The following is an 18,533-nucleotide window of genomic DNA, read 5'->3' on the forward strand; positions in this document are numbered from 1 at the left end:
GAACACTTTACATTTCCAAGACCAGCCTGCCCTTCACGTGGCCGGGCTGCATTTATCACCCATCGCTTCCTGGCCTCCACAGGAGAGCTAAGGGCTGCCAACACAGTTGGTCTGAACTCAGCATTGACCTTGCCTTCAGAGCAGAGCAGTTGACTTCCCAAGGCCTCTTCAACATGAACGATTCCATGGCCTTTTTCAAAATCCCAGGGGAGGTTGAAAGCAATTACCTCATCTGTACAACACTTTGCACGAGCTTTTTTTCCCCCCTTAGAAATCCACAGTATTCTGACAACTGTCTACAGTCTCCAGCATGCCCACGCCTCCCAAAATGGACAAGTTAAATTAACAAGTAGTGGTAGTGCTTTTTTTTTTTTTTCCACAAAAGCGTAGAAAGATGCAAGTTATCATTCCTGAAGTCAACCCTAATAAAATTTATTTTTATAACACGTTCATACAAAAAGATTTCACATCAATAAAACGCCAGTCCTCAGTAACGATGCAAACGAAATGCTTATTTTCGTGACCGTTTGTGTTCTATGAGTAACACAACAAGTCTGTTCCGAAGGAACTTTATTTCCTTTGCATATGACTTGCAAAATAAGTCTTTCAGTCTTTTGCGCAGAACTCCTAGGGAAGGCAGGCTGTGGCAGTTGGGGATGTTCAGCATGCTCTCAAAGAACTCCTTCCACAGGTCAGCATTGGCAAGCCTGCAAAGGAACAAAAATGCATCAAAAAATTTCTAAATTTAAGCTGTTAAAAAATACTGTTTCCTGTATTTACCCCACTCCCTTCCCAGTTACAGGCTGGAGCAACTGCAGACATCTCTGTAACGTAACTCAGTTTCTGCTGTGGCACGCTGCTTAACGAACCAGAGGGATTTTTCCTCGTTAATTGTTGCACTGAAAGCCATGCCAGAAACTGACCTCAGAGAAACCTACTACTAACGGCACATCTTTCTAGGACAAGGAAAGGTTTTGAAAAGACTTGACACCAACCTTCTGAAGTTTCTCTCAGGCTTCCAGACACCGTTTTCATTCTTCACTTGCATGTACGTACCAAAGAGCATGCAGTAGACCGTTGCTGCAATGCCAAAGTAGTCAGTCTAAACAAAGTATAAACAAGTTTCATATTAAAAATGTGTTAAGACCACTAAAAATTAGCTGAAAAACACTGCGTGGAGCTAACAGGGCAAGCTCTGTAAGAAAAGGGTTCAGGATTGTGCTTTTAAAGCAACAAGCTGAAGCTACAACTCTAGTGCAAAAGCCTGACATTCCTCTACTCCATTTATTCACAACAGATGCATGCAGTAAGCTCCATTCAGGCTGGCTGTGCAACCTCATACCTGGTAGTTCCATGGTTTCTGCGTCAGCATTTCAATACACTGGAATCCAGATGTTTCACACTTTGCAGTAAATGCAGTTCCTTCAGGAAATAGTTTCATATCTATACTCTGTCCCAAGTCAATGAGCGTCAAGCCATGAGAGAGACCATCTATGTCACATGTATCATTGTCCAGAAACCTTCAGTTGTAAGGACATGAAGTGATCATGTAAGCGTCAAAGATATATGATATCATAACATGCTGGCATCTCAGGTAGCAAAGGGAAATACTTGCCTTTCTCCAAGTAGGAAATTGTCAGGCTTAATGTCACCATGAATGATTTTACAGCTGTGGAGCTCTTCCACCATATAAAGAATTTTTACAGCAAAGTAGATTACAAGTGCTTGAGGCATCACCTTCTCAGGAAGCTTTTTGTAAATATTTATGGCATTCTGTAAACAAAAAGATAGGGAAGAACCATCAGCTACACAGAAACAATTTGATACAGATTACAGATCCGTGTTGATAAACACATTATATGTTCAGAATGAAGGTCCATAAAGTGGATAGCAGAGGAGACATCTGAATATTGTAACATAACTCCAAAAAGAATGTAGATGTTCCAGAGCACAAGCTGATCACACTTACCAGCAATGTTCCATAGTTGTAGAGCTCACCAACAAAAATGCTTCCATTTTGGAAGAAATGAGCAGAATAGAAGTGGATGTAGAGATGGTGTATACTTGGATTGAGCCTTTCTACCAGTTGCGTCGCTATATAGAACTCCCAGGGGTTGGCAGGCTTCTGGACCTGTAACCAAAAAATTGATTTACTAGGAAAATCTACTAGCATTAAAGCAGAGGTTCTTCTCAGGTTGGGATTTTTTTATTGGTTTTTTTTTTTAAATGGCTGACTAGGCATTTTTTCCCTTGACCAAATTAAATACTTATACCTACAGTAATTTTTAATGGCTGACTAGGCATTTTTTCCCCTTTACCAAATTAAATACTTATACCTACAGTAATTAACCTCAGGTCGATAGAGTCAATGATTAACCCTCTTGAATCAAGACTTCAGTTACATGCCACAATTCCACTCTGGCTTATAGAGTCTTTTGTGTTATTTGAAATGTCAGTCTTTCTGCAACATTGATGTTTCTGCTGGCAACAGACATTTTGTTTAAGAGAAAATGCCTTTGAAGTCAAAATAGGAAAACTTCTGATTCCTTCCCCTACTATCTCCCCCGCTATGTTGAGTATCTGATGCTCAAAAAACCCTAAAGCCACCTTTACATACCAGGAAGCTCTCAGTTAAGGTGTTGACAGGAAATTATTTTTCTTCTGAAAGATAATGTCCCAGAGGAGATCCACAAAAAGGTTCCAAGCTAGATCTGCTGTGGAGAGGCTGAGGGGCTGGGGCGTGTGTCAGCTCGATGACACAGCCCCGTTTCAGTGCTGCAGTCACTGTCCACGTGCAGCCTCAGCCAGCAGCAGATGGAGGGCTGCATGACCTCCTGTAACCCTCCTGGACTAAACTGACCCCGCAGTTGCACAGACTTTACTCTTGGCAGTGGCTCCGACGTAAACACATGCTATCATCTGTTCCTCATTCCTGCACTGAAGCAGCGTGGAAGAAGACAAGGCAGAGCAGAGGGGGAGCTGCTCAAGCTACAATCACTATCAAGACAAGCCTGTTTATTAATAAAACTGTACCAGAGAGGTATCACCCAGCAAAGTCTACGTAAATAGCCAGCTGCCACCAAACAGGCTGCCTACCAAAAGTGCAAAAATGCTTGTGGAAAGCCAGTGAGCATGTATCTGAAACAAAGAGAGGCCCTTTCAGTGTGATCTAGTAGCAACAGCAATTTTATCATCAATCCACATAGAATGGTTTGGGTTGGAAGGGACCTTAAAGATCATGGAGTTCCAACCCCCTGCCCTGGGCAGGGACACCTCCCACCAGACCAGGTTGCTCCAAGCCCCATCCAGCCTGGCCTTGAACCCCTCCAGGGATGGGGCAGCCACAGCTTCTCTGGGCAACCTCTTCCAGTGCCTCACCACCCTCACAGCAGAGAATTTCTTCCTGAGATCTAATCTAAATCTCCCCTCTTCCAGTTTAAAACCATTACCCCTTGTCCTGTCACTGCACTCCCTGACAAAGAGTCCCTCCCCAGCTCTCCTGTAGCCCCTTCAGATATCGGAAGGTGCTATAAGGTCTCCCTGGAGCCTTCTCTTCTCCAGGCTGAACACCCCCAGCTCTCTCAGCCTGTCCTCACAGCAGAGGTGCTCCAGCCCTCTGAGCATCTCTGGGGCCCTTTTCATTTGCTGTCGACTAAGAGCAACTGCACAAGTAGCTGCCTTTGTTCAGCTGAGAAAGACAGTCTGGCTGTAAGTCTTCCTTAGGGTACCTGTGACTATTTTATGATGAAAAGATGAAGAGGCAAGTTGAGTCAAGAGGATAACTAACTTCCCATGTAGAATAAATCGATATTACAGCACTCAATCTGAACAAGGCTTTAAGGATAGACCAAGATGCTTTACTTCATATTTATAAATAAGAAAACTTATCAGAATCCACTTAGAGTAGGTGTCATTACTATAAGATGGCATTAATTTTCTGGCAGAGCTATTCTGAAACAACACTACTTACCTTAAATATTACTTTCTGATTGTTTCTAGGATTACTTGCATCCAGAATGGAAGCCTGATAGACTTGAGCAAAAGCTCCCTCTCCAACCAAGCAGTCCACATGGAATGAATTGGAACCTTTAAGAGATGAACAACATTAAGTCCTGCTTGCAAACCTCAGCAGAGACATCACTACTTAGAAAAATTAAATAGAAAAAAGAAAAAGCACCAGCCTGCATAAGTTACTGCTTTAACCCCAGTGCTAGTCTTTCTCTACAAGTCTCCTCTTCTAGCCAGCCTTTCCATCACTCCTGAGACAAGAGTGCTGCGTAGTGCCACATAAAAAAACAAAACCAAAACCAAACCCAGTGTTTCTATTTTAGTCTGACACCCTGGAAGTAGTCAAATTCCAAAGTGCATTCCTTAAAAAGCAAACACTAATGTTTAAGTCATACAAGTATGTTGCAATTACTATCATACAGATTTTGTTGACACAGGACTGCTGCTCTATACAAAGTTTGAGAGTTGTGTCACAGATCACTAGGGAAATTCCCTACTCAGAATACCTCATCAAAAATGCTTATGCTACAAAAGACAAACAGAAAAACAGGTCTAATTTCAAATCCGAGGTTTAGATAATCTGGAAGCTATCTAGATACATATGCAAGTAAACTGAATTAAAAAAATACTTCAGAGGTTCCCAGACAAACTTCAGAAATGCTTTGAAGTTGAAGTAGCTCTTACCCAGTGGCAGTTCAGCCTTCGGTATGATGGATGGAAGAGTAGATGTCCATTCAAAGTAGTTGGCATAGGTGTGAAGTGGCTTTGGAAGCTCTGATAAGAACCTGCAAATCAGTTCCTTATCCCAAGGGTTTTCAACAAGGACTTCATGGAAAGAAGAAAAATATTTAAGCTATAAGAAACCTGTTGTTTCAAAGGGGTAACACAAACTATACTTGAAAGAGTATCACTGATTAAAGCAAAACAGAAAGACAAAGCACTAAAATGGAAGAGGAGTAAGTTAAGCATTCCTTAATTTTGACAATACAGTTTTTATACCTATGCCTTCTGTCAAAGTTGCCCAATATTTTTTTTTTAATTGCAAGTTGAAAACAGAGATTCTGAAGTATAATATTTGAGCCTCAACTAGCAAAGAACCCTTAGGTACTCCTGTACTTCACCATATATTTGGCATCACGTAATACAGGCACAACTCACACTTGTCCTTCCTTACATCCCTCCTACGTATGCAGCGATCTCTGCAGTGACCACCTTCATGTTGGAACAAAGCACTGCTGCAAGAACATGACACTGCTCTGGTCTTGGACTTGACAGAATAAAATTGTAGGCAACGCTCTGTACCTGTAGCTCTAACACCCCAGGCTGTCCTGTCTTGAAGCTCTCCTTGTTCTGCAACATGTTCCAGGGCAGGGCTACATATTTAAAAAAAAAAACAAACTGTTAATTGACAGTACTGCCATGGGTTTTTTTGCATCTTCAGTAAGCAAAAACATGTTAAATGTCCGCACTTGCAATTTTGGCCATAATCAAAATTAATATAACAGATATTTCTTAAGAAAATAAGATCTGGTCATATCATGCTACCCATAGTCTAACAACTTTCAGGTCCTCTGGCCACGGGCCAGCAAGTTCAGCCAATATTGAAAAGAAAGCAGTAGTTTTAGATACACAGCCTTTAAAACTTTCCAGAAGGTTAACTTTTAATCTACAAGTGCCAGAAAACTTAAATGAAAGGAGCATTTTCAAGGGCATTATCACCATACCTGAGTTCATTTAACTCTACAAAGTGCCGAGGTGTGTGCTAAGCAGAGTCAGTCTGACACAAATATGTCAGCTCTAGATGACTTGGAAAACTTGATTCAAGAGCAGAATAGCAGACCTGCCTGCTCTGGGACAGATTTGCCCAGCACTCTCAAGCTTTGAAAATCCCAGCAAGTCATGACATACCTTAGCTTCTTAGTTTTTGTCTGCTTGTGCAGTTCTCCAGAAAACTCCAAATCCATTTGTGGCAAGCCATCCCCACAGGCTAAACAAAAGGAGTAGCAACAATAGCAAATGTTTATTTTCTACAAAGATAAGCACATCGAGAGTATTCTTATCAAGAAAAGAAGGTTAAGTCACACTGCAACTGGGAAAGCTGCTAAGGTATCAGAAGAGCTGAACAAGACTATTGAAAAATATATAAGGAAAGACAAAAACTTGATTTCTTTAGGGAGAGTATTCCAAGACTAAAGAGCTGCAGACATGCATAAAGGTGCCCCTAGAAGAAGGTGGTGCTGGGACTTCAGTCAATTTTTTGACTATTTACAACCCCTTGGAACAGTTCAGAACAGTAGTTCTACAGCACAGTCAAAGCCTCTCCTCCCTTGCCACCTTCTTCTATTCCCCCAGTTAAAAATTCTCAGAAGTTTTATGTGCTGGGCCAGCCCATGTTCCCAGCTGCTGTTCTGTAAGGAATGCATCCTCAGAAATGGCAGCAGTGTTCAGCAAGGGCTGCGAGGTAGCCAGGGCACAGAAAGTATTGAACAATACTCAGGGCAGTATTGAATTAGATGTTCTCAACCTGAAATATTCATTATTTTACCTTTGTCCTCCAAAGCCTGTCGGGAATGTGCCGACAGGTAATTAAATGGTGTCGATACAAGCTGGGCAGCTCGTGCAAAGTCTCTGGTGTTGTTTGGACTGGGAGCTAACGTTTTATTATTACTTGGTACATTCCACACTGTATAATCATCCCTTAAGAACTCAGGTGTCCCTGTTTCTTCCTAGACAGGAAAAAATATATAAAGATTTAAAACTGAGCCATCAAAAGTACCCCGCCAGAGCCCCACTGGAACCTACCAGCAGCCTCTGCAGTCAGTTTCAGTAATGCTGAGTCTGTCTGTGTCAACTTACAGTATTCGAAAGATAACAGAATGGCAATATAACCTAAATCACAGGTTTACATAGCTTTGCATCAGACCTGAATGTTGGCAATAGTCAATAGGACAGCAAAATGCTAGACAAAAAACCTTTGCTGTAAGAGTCTGAAAAAGCCAATTTCATTACTTAGTAATCACTTCTATCCAAGCAGCCTTAAGTTTTATGCATCTCCTTGGCTATGAAAACTGTTAGATGGCTATTAGAACATTAAGTGTCTCTTTCTACCCGTCCTTCCTCCCCCAGAACAGATGCCAAACCTGCACATCAACTGCAGTCAACTTTATTCTAGGGATGGAGGTCTCCACTATTAAGTTTCTAGAAGTTTTGCAAAAACTGACAACTGAAAAAGTTCATCCCATTGGCAAGAAATGGGAAAGCACATGTAGACTTACTTCAGCTAGGTCTCATTCATAAGAAGGTTGCAGGACTGGGGTAGAACAAATGTAAATACAACCAACTCCGATATCCCCTATAACCACATAAGCCATTTTCAAGGCTAATTCTTGCAATAAGACCAAACACTCACTTCTGTACCCGCTGTGCAGTCAGTCAAGGGACGTTCTCCAATAGTTCTGGGCCCTTCTGGCTTGTTTTTATGCTGTGGGACCCTGACAAAACAGGTAGTTTAGAATAGCTTTTCCCCAGAAACTTTCCCAGTCAGACTGATGAAAACAAAGACTTATTGTTAATTTTTATATTTTTTTTTTAACGAATCCCATTGGCAGATGCTTAGAGAAGTTGCAGCAGCTCAAAGAAACAAGCTATCCAGTTATCAAGAAAATTAAGCATCTCAAGCACACTGTCCAAACAGGAAAAGTTGCGCAATTCCACAGAGAAGTAACTAGAGCTTTCTCATGCCACTTCCACCCAGCTGCTAGCGCTTGTGTTCAAGCCTATCCCCATACTGCAAATACAGTCACGACAAAATCATATGGAATAGAATAAATCCTACATGTCATTCTAAATAAACTGAACTCAGCTTATTTTTTTTTTTTATCCTTACCCGCTGTTCTCTTTTTCATTCTCATCTTCAAAGATAGCAAATGCAGGCATGACAGGAGCAGCAACAGCAGCTTTCAGACTTCCATCAGGCTCTTAAAAAAAAAAAAAAAAAAAAAAAAAATTATACTGCGAGCACCCTGTGGTCAGGCCACGGCTGATGCTCTTTGTAGGCACAAAAGCCTCTGTTTAGCACAAATCCAATTTTAAATGCAAAAGCAGGCTCTTAAAAAAAAAAAAAAAAAAGATAACCACTATTATCTTCACCCAACAAAGATCATATAAACAGTGACATTTTCACTCCTAACCAGGCAACTGATAGTCATGGCTACATCTACCTAGACCAGAAGCATCCTCAAAATTGCCACACAATTCATCTCTCCTATAAACTCTTGGAAATGGGGAAGATTTTTCCACCCCAACAGTAGAACAGAAGCCTTCTTGGCTGCATCTGACCAGTTGTGAAATACTTCTGTGCTCACTCTTGTAAGCCACTGCCTGCTTTTCAGAAAATGGTAACTGTTACAATAAGGTGGCAATTCAGATATTAACACGCAGCCTGCATAATATTTTAGAAAAAAGCTTTACTCATACAAAGTACCAGCTGCACCCTTTCCAAAGTTATGGTTTAAATATCAGAGAAGTTGCTGCAGAGAAGCAACATGTTTAATACACACTTTAATAGACTTGCTAACGGCAAAGTGCTTCTGCTGTCCTCAGATCATGCATCAAAATTTAGAACATGTCAATAATTAAATTCATTATCAGGGAAGAAGTGGCCTCTTCATTCCACACCTAATCAAAGAACTACTTATCTTAAAATTATGAAGACTGGTGGGAGGGGCAAACAGGAAAGGAAGGAGTGAAACATCACAGACTGAAAAAATAAGTACTCCTTACCACTTTTTCTGCAAAAGACTTCAAATTGCTCCTTGCTTTCTTCAAGAGGAGATAGTCCAGGCAAGATGGGTATTTGAAACATATCCATGAGGAACCCTAAAAAAGAAATAAAACCCACAAGAATATCACTCCCAGTATAAGAAAAGAAATTTTCAGAGGTTCTTCTGTTGTGTAGTAGTCAAATCAAATGCCAATTAATTATTATCATTTGTCAAGTGCCAATATAACCAATTATTCCTTCATATTCCATTTAAACACTCCAGACAACCGAACAAACAGGGAGATCCAACTTGGCCAACACATACTTGTTGGCACCATGACTTTTTTCTTTCTTCTCTAAGGCAAGGTTTCAAGTTCTCCCAAAGCAGCAAATTCTCCTTTATCTTCTTAGATATTTTAAAGACATGAATATTACAAGCTTTTTTTTAAAAAAAATATATTATTTTCACAGGTATATATTCAGCTGCAGCAGCTTGCTACATGGTAGCAGTGAACAGATTTACTATCAAAACAGAAGAACATGGCAGAAGAGTATAAAAGGGATAAAACAGCATCACCATATCATTACTCCACATCTGACATGAGAAATACACTTGCAATTTCTCTTTTAGGATTTTGAAAAAGCAATGTTTAGAATAGACAATGTCTGTTAAATAATCAAAGACCTTTTGCACACAAGCCACCCTTGTTTCAGCTTTAGGGCAGAGCTCAACATCAACCAGAGTTGACTTATTACCTTCCTAATGTTCTTCCACATCGGTCCATTGTAGGTCATCATCTCAGAAACAGGAGTCCCTGACAGTACTGACCAGAGCAGCTCAGAGGACACGCTGCCCAAAGAATCCTGGCAGGTGTACCACCAGTGACTCACCCAGGAGTTTACAGGATGTGGCTTCCGGGATGTTATTAAAGCATCCCTTTCTGCTCAAAAGCTTTGGGTCATCCAGAAAATCCACAATAGATTACCAATTTATTTTCCTCTTTGACTGAATGCTGCTCATGCCCATCACTAGATAGCCTCTTTGTAGATCTGGCTTCACTAAAATTACCAGGCAAGATCCTACCAGTTCCAGTGAATACTCCCATGTTATTACAGATGCTTACCCAATGCTTCCTTTGTATGAACTGTAGGTGAAGGCTGCACTTTGAATGGTGTTGCCTGCATCGCTCCTCCCAGCGAGGTGTTTGGGGTAACTTGAGAAGCATTTCCAGAAGCAAAGGAGGAATTTCCAACTCTAGATGCTAGAAATGAGAACAGCAAGATCATTGCTGAAGTAGCCTAGGATTGTTTATTAACATTTCAGGAGCTAGCAAAATATTAGTAAGAGAAGTAAACAAGATAAGTAGCAGAACGACAACCCAAAATTTTGGGAGAGCAGACTGTGGATTGTTCAGAGATCAGCTTGGCAGGTTCCCAAGGGAGACTGCCCTGAAGGACAAGAGGGACCTTGGACAGCTGGGTGGCCTCTGAAGACCCCAAACGATGTATTCTGACACAGAAAGCCAAGCAGGAAACCAGCAAGGACAAACAGCAAACTCCCAACCATGCTCAAACAAAAAGGAATTGAGCAGGTGGAAACAGGGTCTGGCTCCATGGAAGGGAAATAGAAACATTGCCCAAACAATGGGATGGAGTTAAGAAAATAAAAAAGTTTAGATATAGTTGGAACTAGAAGCCACATAATATTGATCCCCAGCCAGTAACAGTCATACCAATAGCACCAGTCTACCAAAACTAGGCTTAGTACCTTCTTTCATGTCCATGGAAGTATTTTCTCCAGTGGATCTCTTGACAGAGTGCCTTCAAAGGAAAGATTAAGATCAGCTTAAAATAAAAGCTACCATATAAATTCCAGCTTTGGCTCAGGACTTAGCAGTACTGCCCAGTAAGTAAGGAGGCCTTCCCCTGTCTAGAACAAAAGAAACATCCCAGACAGACAGCAACTAGTAATCCTACTTTCCCCCCCCCCCGAACGACTCTCTTTAGTCACACAAAGAGAATACATCAAAGACCCTTTAGAATATTGAGATTCCCCCCCCAGGAGTGTCTCATACAGGTTCCAACAGGTACAAAACTTGAAAGGCAGCAGAGTCCTTTAAAAAGGTTGAAATGCTTGCATTACATACTCCTCTTGGATACAGTTTGCCCCCAAATAACTCCATAATATAAGTGAATGACAACTGGTTCCATTTCCTCTAATTGGCCAAGCCTACACAGCCATGCCTGCTTTGCCAACATAGGTTTCTCCCTCTGCCCCCCAATTTTGTTTCCTGCATTAGCTGAGTTGCACAAGCAAGAGTGCAGGAGATAAATACAAGCACTTATTCTATTCTCTGCAGACCTTTTGTGGCCAAGATGTAACATATGGGATCTGCATGAACCAAGCATATCCTACTGTTTATTTCAGGCATGCCAGCAACAGCAATGCTGATAATTACTGCAGTTACACACTGAATTTCCTCTTGGTCATTAAAATAAAAATACAGGGTTAAAGGAATTAAAACCTGAAGTGAGTACTGTAAGTTATACAAGTTTGATCCATGTCTAAATATTGGCTCCCACAGGCTACTTCAGACTTTTTTTTTTTCAGAAGAAAAGTAAAGAAATATTTTTAATTAATTCTCAGCTGAAGTGTAGATACTGAAGACTGGACAATTTGCAGAGCAAGAATTAGCCTGTTTATACATACTGTTCTCCAGTGCTCCAATTAAGAGCTGAGTCAGGATGTGCCCATTCTCTAGCCGAAACATTATTGAATGGAGGGTGTAACAAACTGTTCTGGAGTTCTCCAAGCTGTAGCTGAGTTTTGACTGCATCCTTCTTATCTGTTGCTTCCCACAGGGAGGTTGGTGTCATCTGGTGGCCAAGAGGTCTCATTGACTGCAGTGTAAGACCAGTGGATGATACAATACTTGATCGAGGCTGGCCTGGCACCAGACCTTGGACATTTTGCAGGTCTGAACTTTGATGAGATGCCATCCAGTTCTGCTGTAGAGCTGCACTGGGTGTCACATCCATCTTTAGAGATAAGAAAAGTTCTTTTATGCTCAAAAACACCCCTCAAGTATAGCCATTGCCATTTTCACTTTTATTTCTGCATAACTAGAACAGTTTTTCACACGTAAGAGAACTTTATATGCAACTAAAATGAAATTGCAGAGAAGCAAAAACAAACTTTTGGGTTTAAGAAAATGTATTTCATCAAGCATTTAAAGTTATGCCATGTACCTGTACTAATCAGATATTGCAGCCTTGACTTCCAGATTTCATTAGCAAACTATTCAGATTACCGTCTAAATCAGGGTTAAATTTTACGAGATAAGTTCATGAAGACTGCTTGATCATAGTACCTACTTACCAGTGTTTTATTTGGTTCAGCTGATGTTGTAGATGCCTTTTCCAGTCTAGTTTCCTCCAAGCTTTTGGTGAGCTGGGTGAGCTGTTCCAGCTTCTGCTCCAGGGCTTGCAGTTCAAGGACCGCTGACTCTTTTTTCCTTATGGAGTTTCTCTCTTCTTCTTCTAAGGATAGAACAATGATAGTAAGTGAAAGAGTTAATCAGCATCCAAATGAATTGCTCAACACAGACATTACAAGCTGCCTGAGTTTAAAATTCAGATATATATATATATGTAGTCTGTGCAACTGCAGGACAACACTCAGATCTGGAGGCATAAGTTTGAAAGAAGCAGGTATTTCCTGCAGGACTCTAACCTCTCACTCCTGATCCCTCGAGGGAATGCTACACAACTCTGTCTCAGCAGTGGCTGGATAACCAGTGGCACCCCTAATACTTTTCAGCAGAGTTCACAGGTTTGCCTACCTCTCACCCAGTGTATGTTGTGGTGCCAGGCTCCCTGCTGCTGCAAGCATGCCAGTGGCACCCATCCTCAGCTCAAAAGGAAACCAACTCTGAAAGATTCTACCAATATGACCCTTTGGTAAAATTTGGGTAGGGATGGAGCCTGCTGTCCCCAAGGGAAGAGCTGCCCCTGCTGGGAAATCTCATACATAATTACTGGATTAAAAAGAAAAATCCAGGCTCAAACACTTGTTTTAAAAATCCATTAGCATCTTCTCTCCCACTGAATCTCTCCTTGTTCCAGTCGCTACAACTTAAACCATGTCTTCCATTACCAAGTGAGACAATTACTTCTTTCCTCCAGTAACATCCCCCAGCCCAGCAACATTTTCCCCCCACCTCCTCTACATGGTCAGCTACACAACTCACACACTTCTGAGCAGCTGCTCTTTATCTGCACTCAGTTTTGGGTTTGCTTCTCAAAGACCTAATTTGTCTACTTGAAAGCCCACTACTTTTTCTCCAAAACGTGATCATTCAGCAAACAAAAGTATTACCTCACATTACATAGGCCATCCCAGCTACAAGCACTGACTATACAAAGGGCATCCCACAGCTACATTTGCCAAGAAGGCCAAGTGAAGACAGAGTGCTGCCCTCTTTGCTGCAGCAGCCTTTAATTGTCTTGGGCAAATTGTGGCATCATATGTAACCATAGGACAGTTTAAAGGTCCTATGGTTTCTGGTCTCCTGATTACACCCTACTGATAGGTACCAAGAAGCTCTTGATCTTGAATTACAGGTGGCAGAAAGCCACAGCTAGAGCTCACATCAGGGTAACTAATAACAGTTAAGAGCTGCTCGCAGTTCCCTCCTGTTCCTCAGAAGGAGCACCACTCTTTATGACAACCTAGGTTTCAAAAGACAAACCTAAGGGATGAACTTCAATAGTAAATATCAATGTCAGTTGTTTGGCACGTTACCTAATGCTTCCAAGCTCACCCCACCCTGTTTCTGTATGGGGATGCTAGCTTGGGCTTTGAGAAATGTTTTCAGGCTTCAGTAGAGAGGTTGAAAAGCAATTAATGCAACCAAGTACTAGTTTTCCAGGAATACGAGAATGTTTCTGAATTAGCTAGAAGGAAAGAGAAGAATACCCCATTCTTGCTGTCTTCTGAGGCGCTCATATTTCTTGAAGTATCTCTTGGCCCTCAGCTCCTCAAATGAAAGTTCAGAGCCTTCACATATGAGCAGGTTTTTATCATACATTGCAACCTGCTCACATTCGACAACAGCAGATGACAACTTAGGAAGAACTTCAGATTTGGAGATGTATGTAACATACTTTCTGTGAGGAAAAACAAGAAAAATCTCTATTCAAGTTTATTGGATTTATTCTGGGAGCATGTTAATTTTCCCACAGTGTGACTTTATAAAAACCCAAACACTTACACTTCTTCTCTTCCACCAGAAAACCAGGACTGAGCACCAGCACAATCAGGACCCTAAAGCAGAGCAGGGGAAATAAAAATTAAAATAAAAAAGAAGAAAGAATGCCAATATTATAGTTAACCATCCATTTTGACAAGACTAGCAACCATAAAGTTCCTAGTATTTAATTTTGATTGAAAAGATGAAAATTCAGACCATAAGCACGGCAAGAACAGATTAGAAAGAGAGCTCTACAAGTCATCAGAGTCTAAGGAAGTTCATCCTGAAGAATTAGCCCTGTAACAGTTGGCTGTAATCTCTGAGAGCTTTTGAAAGAAAAATATGACCCCAGAGAACTGAAAGAGACGTAGTTCTGGAAACTACAGCCCAGAGGGACACAGGAACTAATTGAGCAGGTAGTTAATATTTCAAAAAAAAACCAAAACAGGAAGGTAAGCTATGGATCACTAGGGTTTGTTAAGAACAAACTGGGTAGTCTCATCCAATTTTTTTATTTGACAAACTAACCGACCTCAGGGCTAAGGAACAGGCAGCAGACATGCTAAGTTCTAAGCTGTACTCCATCATCCAAGACATTTTTTGGTATTTGCAAGCAAACTCAGAGTCACAAGTACTTTAGAAAACAGGACGAAGCTGAGAAAGGTTACATCAGTTTCCTATCCGCAGTCTTTCAGTCTTTAATTTCACTCCCTGGTCACTTTTCATCTGACTGTGCCAGAAAGACTGTGAAGAATTGCAATTAGCTTTGACAAACTTCAGACCAAGCATGCTGCATTCTGGTATTAGCTAAAATGAGCTACAAGTAGTACGGGGGGGTTTTGTTTGTTTGTTTTGTTGTGGGGAAGGGGATGAAGGAAGATGACTACAGGGTGACAGGATCTGGACTGTAAAGTCAATTAAAGGTCTGCACAAGGTACAAGCAGAACCTCAGCTGGAACTTGTTAGAGACTGACTTGGCAAGCTACAGAGGGGCTCCTGAACTGTGACAAAGCCATCTCCTACTCATTTCCCAGCCCAACAGACTGACTTCTACAAGAAGCCACCATTCCACTGAGGACCAGCTCAGAAACTTCTTTTCCTCTGACATTATTTGTTCTTAAAGAGAGTATTTAAAGAAGTAATTTGAATTTCATGAAAATTCAGTGTAAACAATTTTCAAGCAGCATGACTGACACAGAATCTATTGAGATTATTCCTCCAAAGAATGCTAACCAGATGCATGGGTCACTCTTAGTCTGTGATTCTGGAAGCGTGTTAAGTAACAAAAAAATGGGTCCCAATGTTACCTAATTGAGCTATTTTCATGAAAATGTGATGCTTACAGCATAAATCACTAATATTTTTGAGACACACCAGATATAGTTACTATATATTATGTGTCTTATTGAGTCAAGCTCAGCAATCTACATTTTTCTCCACAACTCTTAAGTTGCTTATTAATAGTCATTTACCTGATTTTTGCAAGCATACACTGGGTCATTAAGATTTGAAACATCTTTTTGAGGAGCCATTTGATTTGCAGCATGTGAAGTTTGAAGTGGTTTTACAACAGCAGCACCTGAGACAGACAACACAGGTTTGCATTAATGAGTAGAAATCATTTGCTCATTTATGAGTTTCTACTAAATTTAAGCATTAGAAAACTAAGACCTCCTTTTGAATACACTCCCCTTATGAATCTTAAATACAGCCAGGAAAACGGGAAAAAAAAAAATAGTTTCTGCAGGAAACTTATTTTCTTCAGTGACAAAACTCATTGATCAAGCAAGTATCTAAAGGGAGGGTTGAAGGAGGATGAAACCAGACTCTTCAGTGGTTCCCAGTGACGGGACGAGGGGCAACGGGCACAAGCTGGACCATGGGAAGTTCCACTCCAATCTGAGGTAAAACTTCTTTCTGGTGAGGGTGGCAGAGCCCTGGCAGATGCTGCCCAGGGAGGGTGTGGAGTCCCCTTCTCTGGAGATCTTCAAGCCCCACCTGGATGCTCCTGAGTGATGTGCTCTGGGCAACCCTGCTTTTAGCAGGAGAGTTGGACTAGATGATCTCTAGACGTCCCTTCCAACTCCAACAATTCTGTGATTTGCCAAATTGAGCTACAGATCACAAACAGGTATCTTTAGCCTCACCTTGCAAAGGAGGATTCCGAGGATCGTAATTCTGCAGCCAGCTAAATTGCAAGAAATGTCAGTTATTATCATTAAGTCACCTGTCCCTCCTTCCTCCCCACCTTCCAGAAACCTTTAATTTCCTTGTGTGGTCATCATGTCTTGAAAAATAGCACTAGAATCCTCAGCTTAGTTACAGGACACTTATTATTGTATATGGACATATCCTGTTAGCTTCACATTTTCAAAAGCAAAAAAGTCTGCAATAGGCAGCAGTATATGAAAATCAAGCTCTTGTTTTATCATCACCAGAGGAAACACATACCTTAATGATAAACCAACTCTAGCACTTTCAAGAGTTAAATGCTAAACTCCAACAGGCACCCACTCAGCTAAGTACTGCAGGATAAGCACAAGAAGCTGGATATATGTATTATTGTCAATATATACCCAAGCTGAAAAATCCAGCTGAGATGAGGAATTTGACATCTGGTCTCACTGCAGTTCCAGCTATGGCCACCAACCAAAATCAAAAAGAGTCCAAGTCAAGAAGCAGCTGCTGAGGTATGTGTTCAACTGGCAGTGTCAAGAAAGCTCAGGCAGCTACAGGGTGAGCTACAGCCAATTAATACACTCTCAAAAGCACACAGATGCCCCTAACTTGAAATGTCATTAGCATGGCCAACTTGCTTGAGCTTCCAAGTAATGAAGCTCACGTATAGTATTTCCAAGGCAGGCTGCCTGAAGTAGGACAGGTTATGCATCTTTATAGTCTGGATCTACTCAGCAAAGACTAGACAAGAAACAAATCAATTAATTAAGGGATTTTCTTTCTGGGCCCCACTTCACTGAAGACACTGTTTTTTCCTCAATACACCCTCCAAAACACCCAACAAATATCGAACAGCAAAGAAGTATTGTTAAGCTTATATCTGCCTTTCACAAAAACAATCATCGGTCTACCTCTGCTGCAGCATAGGGCATATGCACACACACACACAAAAAATTAACTGTACACTATCTGAATAACTCAACAAGTAAAACGACCCATCAAACTTACCAATACAGCTGTTGCAAGTCCTCTCGGGGCTGCGCCTGGTTGTGAAGTCCCTTTTGAAGGACAGCTCCTGCATACTGCACATTGCCCTCATTTACAAGCTGCTGAGCCCAAGCAACATAGAAGCCAGACACCTTTGCACCAATTCCCTGTCCATGCAGGTAATCGAAGTACTGGCAAGGGGAAGTGATGAACTGCGCCTGCGTAAGATAAAGATGCATAAGCCATAAACACTTTCAAAAAAATCCAAGGGAGCTGCAGACAAAAAAAAAGAATAACAATTTCTTAATTACCATTGTAAGAGGCATTATTTTCTAAAGCTAAAACGAATTGGTGGATAAGATACCTTTCACAAGCTTGACAGCATAATAACACAGCTTTAAAAAAATTATGTTATCCTTCAGCAAGTTCTCAGAGCTTGGAGAGAGCAACACACCTGAATTCTACACCATATCCCTGAAGGCTTCTTTTCCTCCCACAGCTCTTTGCAGTCACAGAACCACAGAACGGCGGGACCACTTTAATTTTGTTAGGATAGCTTAATTCCCAAAAAAAAGCATATACCTACCAGCTTAACGCAGTAGCTAACAAATCTGGGATCTTGGTGGTACCTCTTCTCACTTAGGAACATCTTCACCAGCTGCTCCAGGAGACCAGGCAAGCGGGTTTGCTTTTCTTGAAAGGGGAGACATCCCTCTACCCACTGCATGTACCTGAAACACACTCGAGCCAGTTACGATCCTGCCGGGCACCGGGCAGCGATGCCGACAGCCGGGCCCGGGGCGCGCTGACCTGTCCCACGGCTCCAGCGGGTCCGTCCCCTGGTAGTTCCGTATCTGAGCCTCGTAGCTCCTGCAAGACGAGGGGGCAGGTCAGGCTGGGCTCGGGCTCAGGCCCAGGCTGACCTCAGGCTGAGGGGGCCCGCCGCGGCCTACGGGCCTGAGGGGGAGCGCCCTGGCCTACGGGCCGAGGCCTCCGCAACCCCGAGGCCTCCGCAACCCCAGGCCCCCCCCGCAGCACCCGCCCCTCTGCCCGAACGCGCCTCCCGCACAGGCCCGGGTGTCCCCGTCCCCGCCCCTCTGCCCGAACGCGCCTCCCGCACAGGCCCGGGTGTCCCCGTCACCCTCCCCGCAGGCAGCAGCCCCCGAGCCCCCCCACTGCCGGGCCGGGGGTCCCCGCTCACCGCGCGGCCACCTCCATCCTCCCTCCCTCCGCCCGCCCTCAACGGCCGCCGCCGATTCAAACCCGCCGCGCAGCCGCCCCGCGGGCACCAGCTGCCTTCCCATTGGCCGCCGCGCCCCGCCAATCCCAGCCGCCTCCGCCAGGAG

At 42.4% G+C, this 18,533-nt stretch overlaps 1 protein-coding gene across 1 annotated transcript; it reads right to left on the bottom strand.

Annotated features, from left to right (window-relative positions):
- Positions 1-401: 401 nt before the first annotated feature.
- BUB1 (BUB1, mitotic checkpoint serine/threonine kinase) lies at positions 402-18,449 on the bottom strand. The gene is made up of 25 exons (XM_014962366.1): positions 18,389-18,449; positions 17,998-18,057; positions 17,774-17,918; positions 17,209-17,405; positions 16,170-16,210; positions 15,495-15,601; positions 14,044-14,096; positions 13,749-13,939; positions 12,150-12,310; positions 11,481-11,809; positions 10,539-10,591; positions 9,895-10,032; positions 8,791-8,886; positions 7,895-7,985; positions 7,418-7,499; positions 6,554-6,734; positions 5,917-5,995; positions 5,311-5,381; positions 4,693-4,833; positions 3,971-4,086; positions 1,970-2,131; positions 1,616-1,773; positions 1,343-1,520; positions 996-1,102; positions 402-707 (listed from the first exon to the last, which is right to left on the bottom strand). The coding sequence occupies exons 1-25, from the start codon at positions 18,403-18,405 to the stop codon at positions 512-514; spliced, it is 3,150 nt and encodes a 1,049-aa protein (XP_014817852.1). The 5' UTR covers positions 18,406-18,449; the 3' UTR covers positions 402-511.
- Positions 18,450-18,533: the final 84 nt, after the last annotated feature.

This window comes from Calidris pugnax, unplaced genomic scaffold (genome assembly GCF_001431845.1).
Source record: "Calidris pugnax isolate Ruff unplaced genomic scaffold, ASM143184v1 scaffold147, whole genome shotgun sequence".
Classification (NCBI taxonomy): domain Eukaryota; kingdom Metazoa; phylum Chordata; class Aves; order Charadriiformes; family Scolopacidae; genus Calidris; species Calidris pugnax.